At 41.7% G+C, this 21257-nt stretch overlaps 1 protein-coding gene across 2 annotated transcripts in view; it reads right to left on the reverse strand.

Moving 5' to 3' along the window:
- VWA8 (von Willebrand factor A domain containing 8) overlaps nt 1–21257 on the reverse strand; it is a 532124-nt gene that overhangs the window by 140414 nt on the left and 370453 nt on the right. For both annotated transcript variants that reach the window (XM_075336856.1, XM_075336857.1), the window contains exons 37-38: nt 9504–9585; nt 2443–2647 (exon numbers count right to left, since the gene is read on the reverse strand). In XM_075336856.1, the coding sequence (XP_075192971.1) occupies nt 2443–2647; nt 9504–9585 (287 nt within the window). The remainder of the gene's footprint in view (nt 1–2442; nt 2648–9503; nt 9586–21257) is intronic.

The following is a 21257-nucleotide window of genomic DNA, read 5'->3' on the forward strand; positions in this document are numbered from 1 at the left end:
CTTCTCTGTGGCCTCCCATCCAACAATCTTCTCTGTGGCCTCCCATTCCACAATCTTCTCTGTGGCCTCCCATCCAACAATCTTCTCTGTGGCCTCCCATCCAACAATCTTCTCTGTGGCCTCCCATCCAACAATTTTCTCTGTGGCCTCCCATCCAACAATTTTCTCTGTGGCCTCCCATCCAACAATTTTCTCTGTGGCCTCCCATCCAACAATCTTCTCTGTGGCCTCCAATCCAACAATCTTCTCTGTGGCCTCCCATCCAACAATCTTCTCTGTGGCCTCCCATCCAACAATCTTCTTTACCTTCAGTTACCCTATTAATCCTCTTTAACATTCTTACTCCTCTGCTAATCCTTTTGCTGACTTTAGGGAAGGCGTTTTTTGAAGAAGTTGTGGGGCAGACAGCTTACTAGGGTGCTGCCACGGTCAGGGCAGAAGTCTTCACACGGGGCACGACAGGGGATTGTTTATACTTCATACCTTGGTTATTGTCTCTGTTCTTCCAACCTGTGGCTCCTTGCTTGTTGATTGGTGCTTGCTTCCGTGGAGAAGGATCGGGTGAAAAATTTCTTGTATATTGCACTTTATGTATATTGCACTGTACTTTATTTTTCATTGTATTTTAATCATGTTAATTAAAAGTTAAGTTTTAGTCCCTGCTGCTTTAGTATTGTTAATAGGACTATTGGGCAACTTTACTCTGCTGTGCAGAATTGGCTTTTACATAAGCCTTTCGCTGACTCCCCATCACACAGACAATTTAGCTCAAAATACTACCAATGACATACAAGGCCGCCCATAACCTGCCCCCTCCAGACACCTCTGACCACATCTGCCACTACCTACCCATATCATGACCTCCTTCTCTGTTCTGCTGGTGTTTACCAATTCCTCCCGTGCTTCCTCCATTCTCTGGAACTACTTTTCAAAACATTTAAAAGCAATTGTAAAGTCAATTTCTCCAGGAAAATCTATAACTTAAAATAACCCTGCTATCAGGGAACTGCTACATGAGCAGATTGTACCCTCACTTAATGTCTCCTTCCCCTCTCCCTTCTTGACTCAAGCCTAAATGAGCATGTTACCTGTCGCAATATACATGTCGGTTACTCATATAGTCATAATTATTGAACTTGTTCATCCTCCGGCTTGACTTGACAACTATTTTGCATAAAATCACATTTGCCTGAAGTCACACTACTTATAGGCTATCAGTTAAGCAGGAGGTGGTGGTGGTGGTGCTGGATGGGTAATAGAGCTGGAGTGACAGAGACATCAGATCTATAGCCTCATTAGCATATCAATTCAAACACTGATTTCTCAGTAATGGAGGAGCAGACTGGTCATGTAAAGGTATTGCTGGACTTGTCTGTGACAGAGCTACATGTATATATAGTTAGGGTGGTAGTGAAATCCTGCTGACAGATTCCCTTTAATTCTTACCCAACAAATGATTGTTTTGGGTGATATTGTTAATTTTCATCAACTGTTTATGGTTACAATTTAGCTCTAAACTGTTTGTTTAAGAGTATACTGTATATTGCTATACCATTAATATGTGTTCAGATCACTGTGCTAAGTATAAGGGTATGTGCGCACGTTGCTTTTTACCTGCTTTTTACCTGCTTTTTTGCTGCTTTTTCTTCTGCGCTGTTTAATGCCAAAATGGATGTGTTCTTCTATTCAAGCAAAGTCTATGGGAATTTGGGTTTCTTGTTCACACTATGTTGTTCAAAATGCTGCCTTTTTGTGGCAGAACTTTGGTCAAAAACTCAGCTTTTCAAAGAAGCAACATGTCAATTGTTTTTGCCATTTGGGTTTTGCACTGCAAAGCTGAGTTTTTGACCAAAGTTCTGCCACAAAAAGGCAGCATTTTGAACAACATAGTGTGAACAAGAAACCCAAATTCCCATAGACTTTGCTTGAATAGAACAACACATCCATTTTGGCATTAAACAGCGCAGAAGAAAAAGCAGCAAAAAAGCAGGTAAAAAGCAGGTAAAAAGCAACGTGCGCACATACCCTAATGCTCCACAAGTGTACTTGCATAGACAATAGTGTGGAACAGAACATGCCCCCAATAACAAGCCTGCTTAGAGTCTATCTCCATTATAAGCTTCAATAAGACACCTCTGTCTCTACTTATTCTTAGAGAAAAGTTACTTTTCTTTACAGTCTTATTATTGCATTCAATGTCTTGTGTAACAGCTCTTACTAATAGAAGCTACATGATAACATTTTCATTTATGTTTATGCAAAAGATTTATATAAAAATGTAGTTATGACAGGTACAAAGATACATTAACAAATGAATCAGTAAATTGTTTAAAATCTATATATAAAAAAATGTTATTCAAAAGAGGATATTTGCTGAATGCACAGATGTGTTACAGAATATATCTGCTACAAGAACAAAGACCAAAAAGAATAAGATGCTACCTGCACCGGCCGTCCATCTTCTTGTCCAATCATATTTCTCCACTCAAGCAAGGAGCGTTGAATACTTTCCAGTCCAGTCTCCCACAGCCTAACGCTGCCTCCCATATCCACAGTCACAACTCCTCTGTTTCCCAGCGCTGCCACCAAAATGTCGCTATCGGTAATTTTAGACAACCATGATGTATAGGGCGACATCGATGATGCTCTGTAAGAAAAATCATTACAATAAGCTTATGTACTATGTATAAAACAAGAGGAGACAGTGTCATAGAAAACATCTCAGCAGTCTTCACTGATTTTGACGTGAATCCAGAGAGGCATCTGGTAATACGTAATTATTGGCACAGTATGTGTGGAGCCATCCTTTCACCTGACCACTCAATTCAAAAACATGCTAGGACATTGTTGGGAGGCATGTACAAGACGTCAGTGCAAGTAGTATGAACACCGTATTCCATATCCTGAGTTCTGGAAGAACATAGGGTTGTTTTTGCAGAGTTGATTTTGCTTTGTCTTCTTATTTTCACCCTGAAGTGATTTTACATACCCCATAAACTTTGATGCAATTTTAACATCATTTTTTAAACGTTAAAAACAAATGTATAAGACAAAAATAAAGAACATTTTTAAATTTGAGCAAAACTCTTCATCCGCGAGTGCTAATTTCAAGAACTTGGTGGAAATATAACAAGGAATAAGCGCATGACAAAAAAGAAAAGTCACTTAAAATACACAAATGATGACTCTGGCCCTTAAGGCCACTTTACACGCTGCGATATCAGTATCGATATCGCTAGCGTGGGTACCTGCCTCCATCGGTTGTGCGACACGGGCAAATCGCTGCCCGTGGCGCACAACATCGCTCTGACCCATCACACTACTTACCTGCTCTGCGACGTCGCTGTGACTGGCGAACCGCCTCCTTTCTAAAGGGGCGGTCTGTGCGGCATCACAGCGACGTCACTAAGCGGCCGCCCAATCAAAGCGGGGGGGGGCGGACATGAGCAGGACGAACATCCCGCCCACCTTCTTCATTCCACATTGCGGGCAGCGGAAGGTAAAGTGAGGTTCCTCGTTCCTGTGGCGTCACATGGAGCGATGTGTGCTTCCGCAGGAGCGACGAACCACATCGTACACGCTACAGCAGCGATATTTGAGAAGGGACCCCCATGTCATCGATGAGCGATTTTGAACGTTTTTGCGACGATTCAAAATCGCTCATAGGTGTCACAGACAACGAAATCGCTAATGCGGCCGAATGTGCGTCGCAAATTCCGTGACCCCAACGACATCGCATTAGCGATGTCGTAGCGTGTAAAGCGGCCTTTAGTCTCTAGTTCAAACTTGGTCATCCCAATGTCTTGGTTAAATTACATACCTCGAATGCTGAGAGATCCTAGTATGTTAGGGCAATACTCTCTATATTGTAAGCGTAGCTGTAGAACAAGCAAGCAATTACAATTTGTAGGCTCTATACTTGGTGGATTATAATATAACTTGCAGGTATAAGGTACAGTTTATTATTTATTATGCTCACTTATATAGCATTATTACTTCCACAGCGCTTTACAGATTTTACAGATGTGATCATACCTGTCCCCATTGCGGTTCACAATCTATATTTCCTATCAGTATGTCTTTGGAGTATGGGAGGAAACCCATGCAACCACAGGGAAAACATACAAACTCCTTGCAGATGTCCTTGGTGGGATTTGAACCTATGACCCCAGTTTGTAAAGCAACAGTGCTAAGAATATGGGGTCCAGATATCGTTGGACCTCTGCTGCTTTCTATTGGACTTTGTGTGCTCACACTCATGGGTGTGACAGTTCCATGATTTCATTGTGATGTTAGGGCTGTGTGCAATCATCTGTGCAATCTACATCTGTGGTTTTCTACCACTCTTCTCTTAGTGCACTTTATACTTTTAAACTAATTGTTGTCTGATATGCCAATTATCTGTGTGTCTGCATACTCATGGTTGTGAGGTTCAGTGATGTTAGCATATTTGCTGCAAAAATGTATTTAGGGCTATGTGCAATATTATGTGTTACACATAATTATGGAATTCTTAGAATGTTTTGGTTCTATCACAACTCATATTTGCAATTTTGTGGTCCTATGCACATATGTACTTTTATGATGGTTTTGGATGTACACATATAATTTTGATGATTTTGTGACACCAATAGTCCCCGCTACATTAGGCTATAGGGGTGCGTGCAATATTTATGTGATGTATATACAGTATACGTGGAGGATTTTTTCTCCACTTTCACCTTGGCACTTTATCAAACTCGTTGCCCTACATACCATTGACATGTTTTATGTAAATTTTGTATGGAATTTCTGTAAAATTAGACATATGTATGCGGATTTTTCTAATTGATTAGATCATACTTACATGTTTTGATTGTATATTTGTATGTCCTGTACCATCAATTGTATTTTCTATGTCACACATTATCCATAGATTGATCTGCCAATCTTCCTGATGTGCCAGTGTTCACAATAAATTGATTTATTTTGCACCTTACTCTGTTTTTTCTCTTGTTTTTTTTTCATATTTTTCCAGAGTGTGCTCGTGTGGGGTTACTTTACCTCCCCCTTGTTCTATATGGAAATTTGGTTATTAGTGCTTAGAATATATATATATTTTTTTTCCCCACAAAATAACTATTTAGATTTCAAATGCAAACTATTTGCAAACCGCATTGTGTACACAATGACCTAAAAGGTTTTTTCAGCTAATAAAAATACATAAATGAGCTTTAAATAGCAAGTTATATAACTTGCTAATATAGGTTGTACTGTATATGGCAGCATACCCAAACCTCTGGTAGCTGCTCCAGTCCTGGATCCTAGCTACATTACTTGCAGTGTATTTCTATATACAGAGACAGGATGATTTAGCTACTGAGCAGTCAGCCAGCCCCCTTCACACACTACTCTGATGATGTGCTGACAGTCAATGTGGTCATATGTCAGGCACAGGTCCAGAAGTGAGGATGCCGTATAGGGGGACCTGGCATCAGGGGCAGACATACCAATGGGGAAACCTGTGCAGCTGCACAGGTGCCCAAGACGTAATGGGGCCCTCGTCTACCTCCATGTTAGGTGGAATTTTGTATTATAATGAGTTACTGGACTTCAAAGGGCCCATAAACTGTTCTTGCACAGGGGCCCTATTCTGTCTGTGTGCACCACTGCTTGGCAAGGTAAAATTCCCTATTGCTCAAGAGTGCCAGTTATATTTATCAGATCATGGCTTTCCTTTTCTAACCAGCACTAGATAAATGATACCTGGAAAGTTTCCGGTTTCCCTTTGTTACAGGTGACACTACATCCCCACACAGATATCCTCCAAAGCGCTGACCCTGCCCCGGACACTGCTAACCCGCTAATAAAAAGTTGACATCACAGTCTTGTAAATGCAGTCCAGTAATTGTGTATAAGTCTATTTAGACTTTTACTTTTTTTTTTTTGCACCATTGGATAACAGATTTCGATAGGCTTATAGAAGATCATTTTAAAAAAATAACTTGCTATGCAGAAAACAATTTAATCACTTTATACCTCTTTGGTATGTGTAGAAACATACAGTGACATGCATACGCTTGGCCACCTCGGGTCAAAATATCTATTTTTGTGAACAGTTAAGCAAGTTGAAGATGAAATGAACTCTAAAAATGATCTTCAAAAGCCATAAAGTTAAAATATTTTCATCTTTTATATTTTTAAATTACCTTAAATTAATCATAACGATGATAGTGAACAATCCATAAGCCTAACGGCCTAATTAAGATCTGAAACCTTCATGAAAGTTATCTAAGCCCACAAATCTCCAAGGGTGTCTAAACTTTTACATTGGCCCATTTTCATAATTTTTAAAATGTAAAAGATGAAACTTTGTTTTGTCTGCCTAAAATACAAAGGAAATGTGTCATTTTCAACTTTATGCAATTCATCTACAACTTGCTTAACTGTTGACAATAACAGTATTTTTGATCAGGGTGCCCAAACTTTTGCATGCCACTGTATATGGCGTGTTTTATATAAACCCTGTAGATAAAGGAACCAGCAACTTTCATTAGTGTAATGAGACTTGATGTATTTTATATCTATCGAGATAGGAACAAGCGCACACAATTCCTCTTGATCATAATGACATGTCTCCTGGCTGGAGATGAAGCTTGACAAGAAACCAATGGCTTCAGGGTGTGAACTAGAAGAAGCACATTTATAAGAGACTGTCAAGTATACTTGTCTCACTCGGGGGAAGATGATGTTCAGACAAAGATTTGGGTCACTCTAGCAAAAAGTAATTAGGTGCTACCGTGATAGAGAAGCATTCATCAGGCAGGTAATAATCCAGTGGCTATGGCAAAGATCATTACTACGTGGGCGACAAAATAAATCAGAACCTGAGTATCTGCACTCAGCAAAGGTTGACTGATCTCACAGTGTAAAAGCCAACATTACAGATAGGCTTTCACATCACCCATGAAATAGGATTAAATATGAATCTTATAATTGTCCATAATTATAGTGGTGTAAAACAAACAAGAAAGTAAAAAAGGCTCAAAAACGTCTCAGCATGCTGCAAGCTGTCAGGGCACAAAAGAATCAGGTCAAAAACTAAGAATAAGCTAGTCACGGAATTCTAAACTTCAGGGCTTCTTAGAGAAAGCCTAAAGGCTTGTTTACTCCGGTATTTCTAACCAAAATGAAGGCCAAGACAAAAAAAAAAAGGAAACACCATAAGTCAAATAGTCAATGAAATACAAATGTGAATTTGGTATCCTAAAACTCTCACAAATATTAGATTGCAGGTCGGCATCACTGGATGACAATCTAACAATATAATAAGTTGTGTAAGGCCCTTTTGCACAAGCAAGAGAAACTACATGGGGACAGAATATCTCATGCATGTTAGCAGCAGCATATTCAGTGTTTAGATGGAAAGACGTGCTGCCGACAGTGATGCCTTATTGGCCCACATAAACCATACAATGAGCAGAAGAACAAGCATTTTATTTGCTTGTCGGCATGTTTGAAGGGGTTTTCCTGCCTTCCTTGGAAGAAGTGCACCACTCCTAGTGTCTCAGCTTTCTGGCTACTTGGAAGGCAATGCAGTAATAAGCTCCTAGGTGTAATTTTCAACACCCACAAATGGTCCCAAACTTACCAAACTATGGCACATATAACACTTACATATTATCTGTTACCAGATTTCACAGTGAAAACTGTATACATTATTAGATTTATCCCTTATAGATAGACTAAAAAAATTGCTCCTTAGAAAGAGGAAAGTTTCAAATTGATTATATCATTATTCTGAAAGGTATTTTCCATAGAAGTGGATTTGCCTCATCAGGTCTATGAAATCTATATAATATTATATGCAGTTTGTGTTGTCAGATCTGGCAACAGATCCACTGAAATCATCCTCATTTCCTCAGAATTTGAAATTAGAGCCTAGTTGAGGCTCATTACAATTAGTCTACTATGTCTTGGTGCCATCCTCCAAGAGGCATGTACAGTCAAAAATTATGTACAATACAGCCACACAGTGACTCCGTCAGCATCATTTCAGTCAATGGCGCTGTCAACGCATAGGCTCAAATCCTTTTTTGCAGGGTTTTTCAGTCTTCTATTCATCGGCAAACACTGGCAAGCTGGCTCTTACACCATACAGTAGTTTATCTATGCTTACACAAAACTACTAACTGAATTTTACAACATGCCTCACCCAATAAATGTATTGATATTCTAAAACTACTGTAGGGAATCAGCTCTGGTTGACTATGGCACGGACGCAGTAAAGAGGCACACAAAGGTTTTCAGTCCAAAGGGGTCCGTGTTTTAATCACACTGAAAGCAAACATAAATACACAGTCTTACCTTAGACGTGGTTACAAAGGAACAGTCCAGCTTGGTAGCAGCATAACATAAGTCCCAGACATCTCAGTCCATTCAGATGTGGTTTCCCCCACAAAGTCTCCCTCAGTTTTCCAGCCCAACCACCCACACAATGAAAAGTTCTGGCTGTCTATTTATGCTGTACTAATCATACACCTGTGCACATCAGGTGCTGCCTCAAAACCTGAATTAGGCTGGTTTCACAAATCCGGATTTTCGCAGGTTTGCCGGTTCCGGCGCACGCCAGTACAGTGTATACAGTAGAGTGGAGGCGCTATAGCCTCCGGGTCATATGCTGTTATGTGACCAGAGCTGGTCGCGCTGCCACTGGAAAACTGGCAAACCGGCAAAAAGCCGGATGTGTGAAACTAGCCTAAGCAGAGAAGATTCAGTCCAGGAATTAACCTTTTCTCTTCTGCTCACCAGTGCAAAAGGCACATGTTACCACCATACCCTTTACTGTGTCACACTACATAAAGTATGAACAAGAAAATCCTAGGCTATATTGGAAAGTGGAAGGATTTTACACATGCCACATTGGACAGATCTTAACTACTTCTCAAGTCTACTAACTCTGGAAACAAAGAAGTTAGTTTTAATGGGTTTTTGGCTGGCTTCTCTTATTTGACCTTAAATCTGTTAACATATGATTTTCATAGTACTCCAAAATATTAAAAAAATGTTGTTAATGTGATATTTATTCATTTAAAATGATAGTAAAATGAAGGTAAACCTAAGAATGAGACTAACTGAACAAATTGCAGTATCCTCTTGTTTCCCAATCGTGACTGTGAGGGGACACAGGAACATTTGGTATCTATTGCGTTTTGAAAATGATAGAGTAGAGGCCCTCCTCAAAAGCTCAGATGGCAGAAAACAATATTATCTGTGTGTATACCACATGTTGTTACTACCATGCCCTTCAATGATAATGCTATGATTCTTCTGGTTCTGCCCCTGTCTACACAGCAAAGCTGACACATGAGTTCGGGAAAAAAAAGTGTCAGCCTGCTGTGTCTGTTTCACTAGCAAGTGTGACAAATGGATTCAATATAATTTCTGTTTATTTCTACTGTTGAATGTTACAATTGTAATATATAATGATACACTAAAATACATATAGATTACAAATATCTTACTTTGGAACTGGAATATATTTTACTTTCTTCGAATTAAGATCTGTAACTTCTAAGTATGAAGATGAATTTGGAGGAAGAATATCTACAATAGAAAAAAAGGTTGTATAAGAACTAGAAAAATGATATAATACAGATAATATGTCACAGGGAACCTGTCAAGTTGTACATGCAGTCAGATCTGAGGACAGCACGGCAAAGAGAAACTGAGCAGGATGATATGTAGGTTTGTGGAGATTGACAATAACTTGTATTTTATCCATTGAAATCGCTGCTGTTTATCTGCATTTGAGTCCAGTAGGTGGTCCTACTAGAGATTTAAAGTTATCTGTGCATGCACAGTCACACAGGGAAAACTGTCAATCAGTCAACGGGACCACCTACTGGACGCCTATGCAGAAAAACACTAGGAATTTCAATTCATAAAATACAAGATTTATGGAATGTTTTCCACAAGAAGAATAATAACCTAATCAGCTCCTCGTCTTTAACATACTGGCTCCAAATCAGACAACATTTTTACATTTAAACTAATTTCCATCATAAAACAAAATGCACACTAAGTGTCCACAAAAAAAACCCTTTAAATAGCATAAAAATCAATTCAAGTAAAAACAATAATGCTGATTATAAAGTCATACAAAGTACAATGGGATGTTTGCATAGCACAAGCTGAGAAGCCTATTAAGAGAAATGTATAGAATTTCTGACATTCCTCCACTCTTCTTAACGTACAATTACATATTTATAGACTGTTGCAACACGATGGATGACCCTCCACATTATGAAGAAAGTAATGAAAAGAAGCAAACAACTTTATATGCAATGCTATATAAATCTGCATCCAGATCTTTCATAGGGCTTTAAGGGAACCAATCATCAGGATATTTGTACATAAGCTAAAGCCTGTGCTATACTGGCACTATCAGGCTGATTCTCTACCTACCATTAGTGGTCAGCTCGGATGTATAAGTTTTCAAATCCAAGACAGTAAACTTTAAAAAATTCCCGCCCCCTGCGTGTTGTTCCTCCCTCTCTCTGTTCTCTATGGTAAGTATTATACAAACAATTCGCTTTGATGAAGGACCTGTGTGAGGTCATACCCATGGAACCAGAAGGGGCGGGGTATCAGCCAACAAAGCTGGATACCAGGTCACATGGGAGAACAGAGAAAGAGAGGAACAACAGGCAGGGGGCCGGGAATCCATGTGAATACCCACCCAGAGATTATCTGCTCTGTTGTAAATGCAAATCAAGCAGCTGATGATTTTTTTAACGTTTACGTTCTTGGATTTGAAAACCTATACATCTGAGCTGACCACTAATGGTAGGTAGAGAATCAGCCTGATAGTGCCAGTATAGCACAGGCTTTAGCTTATATACGAAAATCCTAATGATTGGTTCCCTTTAATCGGCACTGTAGTTATGGAGCATCTATATAGTCAAAGTTGAAAATACTCCAGTGTCTTAGTTTATGAAGCCGGAATTTTATTATCTGAATCACAAATCCTAAAAACTTAGAAAAATAATAACTTTGTTCCCATACATTAAAACGCTTGCTGATCAGTGAAACTGTTGACTTGTCACATGGAATACATGTAAGTAGATTTTAGAAAGTAATTACGCCGCAAAATTACACTTGAAACTTACTGTCTTTAACACTAGAACTACTGAGGTAGTCATTTTGACTACTTTGCACTATGTATTTCTATATAGGTGTCACGAGTCCAGTAGTTCTAGTGTTAACATACAAGATACGGTACAGACCAAAAGTTTGGACACACCTTCTCATTCAAAGTTTTCTTTATTTCCAGGACTCTGAAAATTGTAGATTCACATTGAAGGCATCAAAACTATAAATTAACACATGTGGAATGAAATACTTAACAAAAAAGTGTGAAACAACTGAGATTATGTCTTATATTCTAGGTTCTTCAAAGTAGCCCCCTTTTGCTTTGATTACTGCTTTGCACACTCTTGGCATTCTCTTGATAAGCTTCAAGAGGTAGTCACCGGAAATGGTTTTCACTTCACAGGTGTGCCCGGTCAAATTTAATAAGTGGGATTTCTTACCTTATAAATGGGGTTGGGACCATCACTTGTGTTGTGCAGAAGTCTGGTGGATACACAGCTGATAATCCAACTGAATAGACTGTTAGAATCTGTATTATGGCAAGAAAAAAGCAGCTAAACCATCAAACGCTACAAAGAAACTGGCTCACATGAGGATCGCCCCGGGAAAGGAAGACCAAGAGTCACCTCTGCTGCGGAGGATGTTTATCCGAGTCACCAGCCTCAGAAATCGCAGGTTAACAGCAGCTCAGATTAGAGACCAGGTCAATGCCACACAGAGTTCTAGCAGCAGACACATCTCTAGAACAACTGTTAAGAGGAGACTTTGTGCAGCAGGCCTTCATGGTAAAAAAGCTGCTAGGAAACCACTGCTAAGGACAGGCAACAAACAGAAGAGACTTGTTTGGGCTAAAGAACACAAGGAATGAACATTAGACCAGTGAAAATCCGTTCTTTGGTCTTATGAGTCCAAATTTAAGATCTTTGGATCCAACCACCGTGTCTTTGTGTGACACAGAAAAAGTGAACGGTTGCCTGGTTCCCACCGTGAAGCATGGAGAAGGAGGTGTGATGGTGTGGGGGTGCTTTGCTGGTGACACTGTTGGGGATTTATTCAAAATTGAAGGCATACTGAACCAGCATGACTACCACAGCATCTTGCAGCGGGATGCTATTCCATCCGGTCTGCGTTTAGTTGGACCATCATTTATTTTTCAAAGGACAATGACCCCAAACACACCTCCAGGCTGTGTAAGGGCTATTTGACTAAGAAGGATAGTGATGGGGTGCTACGCCAGATGACCTTGCCTCTACAGTCACCAGACCTGAACTCAATCAAGATGGATTGGGGTGAGCTAGACCGCAGAGTGAAGGCAAAAGGGCCAACAAGTGCTAAGCATCTCTGGGAACTACTTCAAGACTGTTGGAAGACCATTTCCGGTGACTACCTCTTGAAGCTCATCAAGAGAATGCAAAGAGTGTGCAAAGCAGTAATCAAAGCAAAAGGTGGCTGCTTTGAAGAACCTAGAAAATAAGACATATTTTCAGTTGTTTCACTTTTTTTGTTAAGTATTTCATTCCACATGTCTTAATTCATAGTTTTGATGCCTTCAATGTGAATCTACAATTTTCAGAGTCATGAAAATAAAGAAAACTCTTTGAATGAGAAGGTGTGCCCAAACCTTTGGTCTGTACTGTATATTCATAAATGTGTCAATCAGTAAGCCCTTAGGTGCAGTCAAGTAACAAATGCAAACGTTTATAACACTTGTGCTGTGCACATTAAAAATGGACCACTGCATCTACACATTGATACAGGAATTGGTTGGCGTGGAAGACCTGTATGATCTATGTCCTGCAGGTTAAAAGGCATGAGAAGGTGAGCAGATTGATGCATTGTTTTTGGAAAATATTCAGTACGGTAATTTATAAATTGAAATCCCTACCCTTTCTAGATTTACCAGTCAGAAAGGAAAAGGGTGGTGGTGGGGGTTGCTGTGATACCTATAAATCCTTGAAGGATTACCCTGAGTTTTAGAATGTTGATGGGTAGAATCGACCTTTACAGGTTCTATACACCCTGAACTGCAAGAATGAGAAACATTCCTTTGATGCATAGGAGATTAGTATCTGCAGTTCCCACCAGCCAGTTATTCAGAAGGAACGAGCAGCCTTGGTGAATGACGGGTTAGTCCAATCACCATAAAATGGGAAGATCAAAGTCGAGAGGTACTTGTTCCACTTAAAGAGAAGAACCAATTGGAAGGGTCTTGCATGAAAAGGAATGGGTTGGGGTCCAAAAAGAACCAAATGAGAGCCCAAACGTGAAGAGGTTGTTTAACCAATGTGCAATACAAATCCCTTTAAAACGTTTAGTCTTTATTAGTTCATATTAAAATCGCCCAGGTGAAAACCAAAAACTCAAATACTGTATACTAAAAGGGAGCTACTATAGGTCAGGTACAGCCCGGATTCATAGAGTCATACAGGCAGATATAATAACATCAAAACAAAGAAAACCAGCACACTATTTTTCTACGCTACAGTGACCCTGATATGACACTGTGTCTGGCTCTGCCTGTCAACGGAGGGTATGACGCCCTAACTTAGCTGGGCGCCCCCGTTCCTCGACGGCTGACCCTCACTCTCCCTGATTTACCCTACCAATAAAATGATAACTTCCGTACCTAATATTATTAGTCAACAACACCTGGTATAATACTCCATGGTGTACTCAACTAGAGGATTAATACCTCAATATCAATTATCTAGGTACAGAACTAAATCAAAGACATCTGCTGCCCCAGTCTGCTCGCAGCATGTCAATCATGATATAATGGGGATGAATGTACTTCCCTTAGTTTGATGCTGTGTGTATGGCCTTAACGCGTTTCCCCGCCCGTCATCGGATCACCAGGAAGCCCAAGGGAGATGATATAAAAATAAAGATCCCAGCATCATATGTGGTAGTGGCCAGCGCCATTGAATCGTTGGTTTAAATAAGCCAGACCATAACGTTAGAAGTCCAATATGGAGGAGAGACAAACCAGGCTCCTGTCCCCAGAACGTTACTGCGCATGTCCGTTTCCATCAGACACTAGACCACATAACATTCCTGAGGGGCGCTACTGCGCATGTCTGTGACGCCGCTGTCCTAGCGACCAATCAGCCATCTGCATCGCCGTTACTATGAGGAGAGTCGTCAGTGCGAAGAGAAGAACCAATTGGAAGGGTCTTGCATGAAAAGGAATGGGTTGGGGTCCAAAAAAGACCCAAATGAGAGCCCTGAAACGTGAAGAGGGCAAGGGAAGAGACTATAATTACTTGCTCTTACATGCATCTTCTCTGGTAATACAGCAGTACTCGTAGTCACACTGCTACATGCGTTACTCTGGTATGAAGGCTAGTAAGAGTCTGTATCAAAGACTGTACAATTTTTCACAGACTGTGAGGTTCAACCCACTTTTTTTCTCCAAACTATTACAGAGAAATGTACTGTACATTGCAGCTACATTTGCAGAGAGCAGGGAGCCACGCACACTGCTTAGCGCTGGCTCCCTGCTTTCCTAGCTACAGTACACATCGGGTTAATTACCCGATGTGTACTGCAGCTACATGTGCAGAAAGCAGGGAGCCAGCACTGGCAGCGTGAGAGCGGCGGAGGCTGGTAACGAAGGTAAATATCGGGTAACCACCTTGGTTACCCGATGTTTACCCTGGTTATAGCTTACCGCAGCTGCGAGATGCCGGCTCCTGCTCTCTGCTCGCTTCATTTCGTCGCTCTCTCGCTGTCACACACAGCGATCTGTGCGTCACAGCGGGAGAGCAACAATAAAAAAAACGAACAAGGGCTGTGTGTAACGAGCAGCGATCTCACAGCAGGGGCCAGATCGCTGCTCAGTGTCACACACAGCGTGATCGCTAATGAGGTCACTGCTGCGTCACAAAAACTGTGACTCAGCAGCGATCTCAGCAGAGATCTCGCTGTGTGTGAAGCACCCCTTAGTGTCTCTAGAGATCACAGAACACATGCAACCTAATGTCTGGACATGTACTCACATTTAAAGGGAATCTGTCAGGTTTTTGCTACTTCATCTGAGAGCAGAATGTTGTAGGCAAAGAGATTCTGAAACTAACCATATTTAACTTAAATTACTGGGTGCAGCTGCTGTGACATTAATTAAGAATTGCGTTTAGCTGAGATGGGAGAGCTGTCCCTGCCCACACCAGGCTCTCAATAGAGATTGTGCATTGACTGTGAGGTGTCAATCACAGCAGGGGGCGTGTTGGACAACCTTCCAAGTGACTTTCTAGTCCTCTAATGTTAATCACATGGTAATAAACCCTTTAGTTTAAGTAAACAATAGCTCACACACAGATAAGAGAAGCCCAGTTGTCTTTTCTTTTTTAACTCTTCCAGCATGCTGTCCTCAACTTCTATTGCAAAATCCTGCTGACAGATTCCCTTTAATGAAGAGTCATTATCGCCTACAGCACAAAGCGTTGCATGTTTAAAGCAGTAGAATAATAAATCTCTCACTTAAATAATCAAGGAGCACTATCTTTAGCTTTATGCTTCTAATGTTGCAGAGTTGTCATTTTCAAAGCTCACCCCTAATCAAGAGACCTAATCACAATAGATAAGATATGGTAACCGAAAAAAGCAAAACTTTCTTTGCTATTGACATTTACTCCAGAATAAGCTGCTTGCCTATGTGTTATAATAAGGAATAATGTGGCTGCAGTAAGAGCTGCTTCACAGTTAGTAAATGGATCACGCAGTCAAAATATGCCGCTTTCTTCTCACATTCTTCACACTCACTATGTGAAATTAATTTGTCACCTCAAATTCACACTGTTCATGAATGTACTAAATTAAGAAACACCGAATTCTTGTTTCAACAGCCAAATTCAGATCAGGAAAGTGACAAACCAGCACAAACACACCAGCAGCAGAGACATGGACTATGTCACATGGGCGCTACACTGGCCAACAAACAACACAAACAAGCACAATGTGTTCATTTAGACCCCGATATCACCAACATAACATATATACATTGTTGGACTGGGATGCCAAGGGCCCACTAATGATAGGGGCCCACTCTTAAATTAAATGGAATACCGTATTCTGCGGTTTATAAGATGCACCGAATTATGAGACGCACCCCAAAATTAGACAAAAAAGGGGGGGGGGGGGGTCCGTCTTACAATCCCCAGCAGTGGTGAAGCGGGGTCATAGGAGGTAGGGGCTGGGGTGGAGGAGGGCGCTGCTGCGGGCGGTGCAGCCCGTGTCCCAAATGCTGTTTGCGGGTGCTATGAATGAGGCAGGCAACATCCAGAAACAATCATTAAAACGAATGGACCAACCCAAGTGACGGATAGAATTGATATAGGGGACCCGGCACCTACAATAATTGTATAAAGGACCTGCAAACCTTAAACTTAAGGGCACTTTACACACAGCGATATCGCTATCGATATCGCTAGTGAGCGTACCCGCCCCCGTCGGTTGTGTGTCACGGGCCAAGCGCACAACATCGCTAACACCCGTCTCTCATACTTACCTGCCTAGCGACGTCGCTGTGGCCGGCAAACCGGCTTCTTTCTAAGGGGGCGGTTAACATGGCGTCACTAAGCGGCCACTCAATTGAAGCAGAGGGGCAGAGATGAGCGGCCGGAATATCCCGCCCATGTCCTTCCTTCCTCATTGCCGGCGGCCGCAGGTATGATGTTGTTCCTTGTTCCTGCGGTGTTACACATAACGATGTGTGCTGCCACAGGAACAACGAACAACCTGCGTCCTGCAACAGCAACGATATTTGGGATTAGAACGACGTGTCAATGATCAACAATTAGGTGAGTATTTTTGATCGTTAACGGTCGTTCCTGCGTTTCACATGCAACGACGTCACTAACGAGGCCGGATGTTCGTCACAAATTCCGTGACCCCAACGACATCTCGTTAGCGATGTCGTTGCGTGTAAAGCGGCCTTAAGGCTATATATAAATCAAGGCCAGATGCAGTATACCAGAAAAATATGCAGCCAGAAAATAACCAACATTGCTATAATAAGTAAAACAGAATATTGTACATTCACAAGTGTGATAGCCTATATTTGCAAATATAAACGGTCATTCAAGCCACATATAATATTACCGGCAAACAGATGTCCAGGTAAAGTAATGGTGCGGCGTCACCACACATTGACACGCGTTTCGCAGCAACCATGCTTCGTCCAGGAGTCCTTGTCCTTTGGGCTTGCATTGGCTTATTGGTGTGTATGTAGGATTTTTGTGCATTAAGCCTTCCATATTGGTTGTGGACTTGGTGTTTAACATCCAGGAACTGTCAATGGTGTTGGCTTCAATTAAATGGCGTCCGGAGTCGGCGCGTGCGCAGATTGAGCTATAGGCTCAATGGCAACCCGAGATCTCATATGCGTGTGTGCCACCTCCAGACATAATTTTCCTTAAGTCCGCAGCTGGGAGAGCAATAGTCCGGAGGCGGCGCGTGTGCAAATGAGATCTTGAGCCGAGAGTTCCATCTGCGCATTTTCAAGATGGCCCCTGCCAATGCCTCACCGCCCGTAGCCCAGCAGAATAGCGCCCGCAGCCCCGGCAGCACAGCGCCCGCAGCACAGCACCCGCAGCCCCAGCAGCACAGGACCCGCAGCCCCAGCAGCACAGCGCCCACAGCCCCAGCAGCACAGCGCCCACAGCCCCAGCAGCACAGCACCCGCAGCCCCTGTAGCACAGCGTCCACAGCCTCAGCAGTGCAGTGTCCGCATCATCGCCGCTGCCTGCTGCTACCCCTCTTCACTACTTCCCCGTAAGCTACATTCGGATAATAAGCCGCACCCCTCATTTTCCTCCCAAATTTTTGGGAGCAAAAGTGCATCTTATAATCAAAAAAAACATGGTATTTCCTGACCCTTTTTCACAAATTTGCCTAAACTTCTATGTAATAACAAATTGGTAGTTTGTTAAATGAATGATGAGATGTTGCACTACGTTTTTGTGCTAATTGGGGCACAGAGACCCACTAGGGTTTCACCAGTTCCCCATTGGGTAGTCTGAGCCTGTATAGCTAGATCCGCTCAGGTATGGGAAGAACTGTAACATAGCGGTTAGGTTATTCTAGATAATTCCAGTACTGATTTATGATTTTTTTCAAATGGAAAGATATAGCTTTTCCAGGTTTCCTCTGCACTCGTCACTTTACAAAATTTAACATTACAGCATATGACATTTGTAAGACAGGCTTGGATCACAATAGATGACCTTGAAAGCAAAACTTTATATTTTATAACAATCAGTTTTGTTTATTAGATTCTCAATGTATTTCTGAAAATCTCTATTAAATAATAGCGTGAAGTGAGAGTGTCACTACTGAGAGGTCTAAAATGACATCACAGCCACTAACACATCGATATTCACAAGTCCTATATATCATGGGAATAGCTGCTCAGCACAGCCCAGCTTTCTGAGCGATCAGATGAGATGAGTGTCTTCGGCCTGACAAGCTTCTTTGATCTGTGATCAAGCTGTCAGGCACTTGTCACATATTCATCTGAGATTAGATCAGCCGGACAGTGGAAATTCAGAGCGGCTGACATGAGGATGAGATCACCCCCGAGCCGGTCTCTCTACCAGAGTCAGTTTTCATAAGTAAATCTCACACAAGATTATACAAGCAAGCCTTATTTTATATGTGCAGAATGTTTTCAAAGTAATGTCCAATCATATGGATCAATTGCAGAAAAAGATCCTACACTTGTGACATTTCCAAGTGAAGCCAGCACTTCCACACATTGCCTAAGGCTTAAAAGTAAAACTGTTACCTTGAGAAGTAGTACTGACCTGCATATAAAGTGTTAATCTGCAGGAAAACAGTGTTTTAATCCTGTGTTACTTATTGAAGCAGCACTACAGGGAAAAAAAAAGCTTTAGGCTATGTGCGCACAGTGCGTTTTTCGCGGCGTTTTTGCGCGTTTTTGGCCTCAAAACTGCAGGACTTTGCTTCCCCAGCAAAGTCTATGAGTTTTCATTTTTGCTGTCCGCACACATCTGTTTTTTTTACCTGCGTTTTTGAGTTAAAAAAAATGGACATGTCAGTTCTTTCCTGCGTTTTTCTGCGTTTTCCCCCCATGCAATGCATTGGAAAAACGCAGCAAAACGCAGAGATCAAAAACGCAGCAAAATGCATCCAAAAACGCACCAAATCGCGGCAAAAACGCATGCGTTTTTTGATGCGTTTTTTCGACGCAGGTGCGTTTTTGTGCGTTTTTAGCGGCCAAAAACGCACAAAAACGCAGCGTCAAAAAGACGCAGTGTGCAAACCTAGCCTTATTATCTCTGCAGCTGCACTGAGATTACAGCTGCACTAACTGTGTAGTGAGCAGTGGCTGACAGCTCCCTGCACCGCCCCGAAGACTGCAAGAGAAGAGATGAAGACTATAACTTCATTCACTGTTTGGCCGCTGCTTCAGTAAACGGACTACACAGGGTTTCAACTTTGAACATATACCATGTAGTCTCTTGTACTTAGTACAAATAGGGTGCGACCCCCTTCTTAGTGAGCTGGTCACTTCATCTAGTGCTTCCCATGGCTGTGTGTCCAGTCTGGACCCAGCCACTTTCTGCCCTTATTCAGATTAATGTCTATTGATACATGGTGAGGTTTTAATATTAGAGAGAGAGTAGGTACTGTCCCGATTGGGTATAAATTGTCGCGGTGGGATGGCTTCACGCTTTTTTGATCAAAAACAGTGTTTACAAAGTACCCTATGTTTATTTATATGCATTATGGTTTTATTTTAGTTACAGCAGTTTGTATTTTCATCTTTGTTTTTTTTTTTTTTTAAGTCTTATGGCCAGTGTGAACATGAGCGTACAAGCTGCATGTACACCAACTCATACTAAGGCTCACTTTTTTGTTTTTGGTTTTTAAGGTTTCATCTTCGCATTGTATATTAGTCTTAAATCTATAGGTACACTGTATTTATCAAAATTACAAGTTCTCTTCAAAACTTGTTTCATAGTTTTAAGGTTGAAGGTAGACTTAAATCCTTCAAGTTCAACCTATAGCTTAACATGTTGATCCAGAGGAAGGCAAAACCCCCATGGGGAAGACACTAAAGCCCACTTTACACACAGCGACATTGCTAGCGATGTCGCTGGTGAAAGCACCCACCCTCGTTGGTTGTGCATCACAGGCAAATCGCTGCCCGTGGCGCACAACATAGTTAGCCCCCGTCACACATACTTACCTGCCTAGCGACGTCGCTGTGGCCGGCGAACCGCCTTCTTTCTAAGAGGGAGGTTCGTTCGGCGTCACAGCGGCGTCACTAAGCGGCCGCCCAATAGAAGCGGAGGGGCGGAGATGAGCAGCCGGAACATCCCACCCACCTGCTTCCTTCCTCATTGCCGGTGGCCGCAGGTACGGTGTTGTTCCTCGTTCCTGGGTAGTCAGACATAGCGATGTGTGCTGCCGCAGGAACGACGAACAACCTGCGTCCTGCAACAGCAACGATATTTGAGATTAGAACGACGTGTCAACAATCAACAATATGGTGAGTAATTTTGATCGTTAGCGGTCGTTCGTGTGTTTCACACGCAACGACGTCACTAACGAGGTCGGATGTGCGTCACGAATTCAGTGACCCCAACGACATCTCATCAGCGATGTCGTTGCGTGTAAAGCCCCCTTAAGCTCCATATTATGGGAAAAATTCCTTCCCGCCTTCACATACGGCAATCAAGCTAGTTCCCTGGATCAACTCCCAATCACAGAATCTAGTGCACATAACTAGTAATATTATATTTTTCAAGAAAGACATCCAGACCTTTTCTTGAATTTTAGTAAACCATTACAACATCATGTGGCAAAAAGTTCCTCAGTCTCAGTGCTCTTACAGTAAAGAATCTGCATCTGTGATTATGATTAAAAAAAGATCAAAGCCACAGCTAATGCACAAGGGGTACTAATTATGTATAACCAAAAAGAACAAACCCCATATAAAATACAACCTTTAATATTAATATAAGGTTTAAAACAATACCAAAAACAATATCCTCTTATAGTGTAAAGTAAATAAACAGAGGGACAGATACTCCAGGATAGGTAATATACCAAATAAGAAACAAAGGGCAGGTAAAAAGCTGAAAATGAGCCCTAAAGCC

Source organism: Anomaloglossus baeobatrachus, chromosome 2 (assembly GCF_048569485.1).
Source record: "Anomaloglossus baeobatrachus isolate aAnoBae1 chromosome 2, aAnoBae1.hap1, whole genome shotgun sequence".
In the NCBI taxonomy this organism is placed as follows: Eukaryota; Metazoa; Chordata; class Amphibia; order Anura; family Aromobatidae; genus Anomaloglossus; species Anomaloglossus baeobatrachus.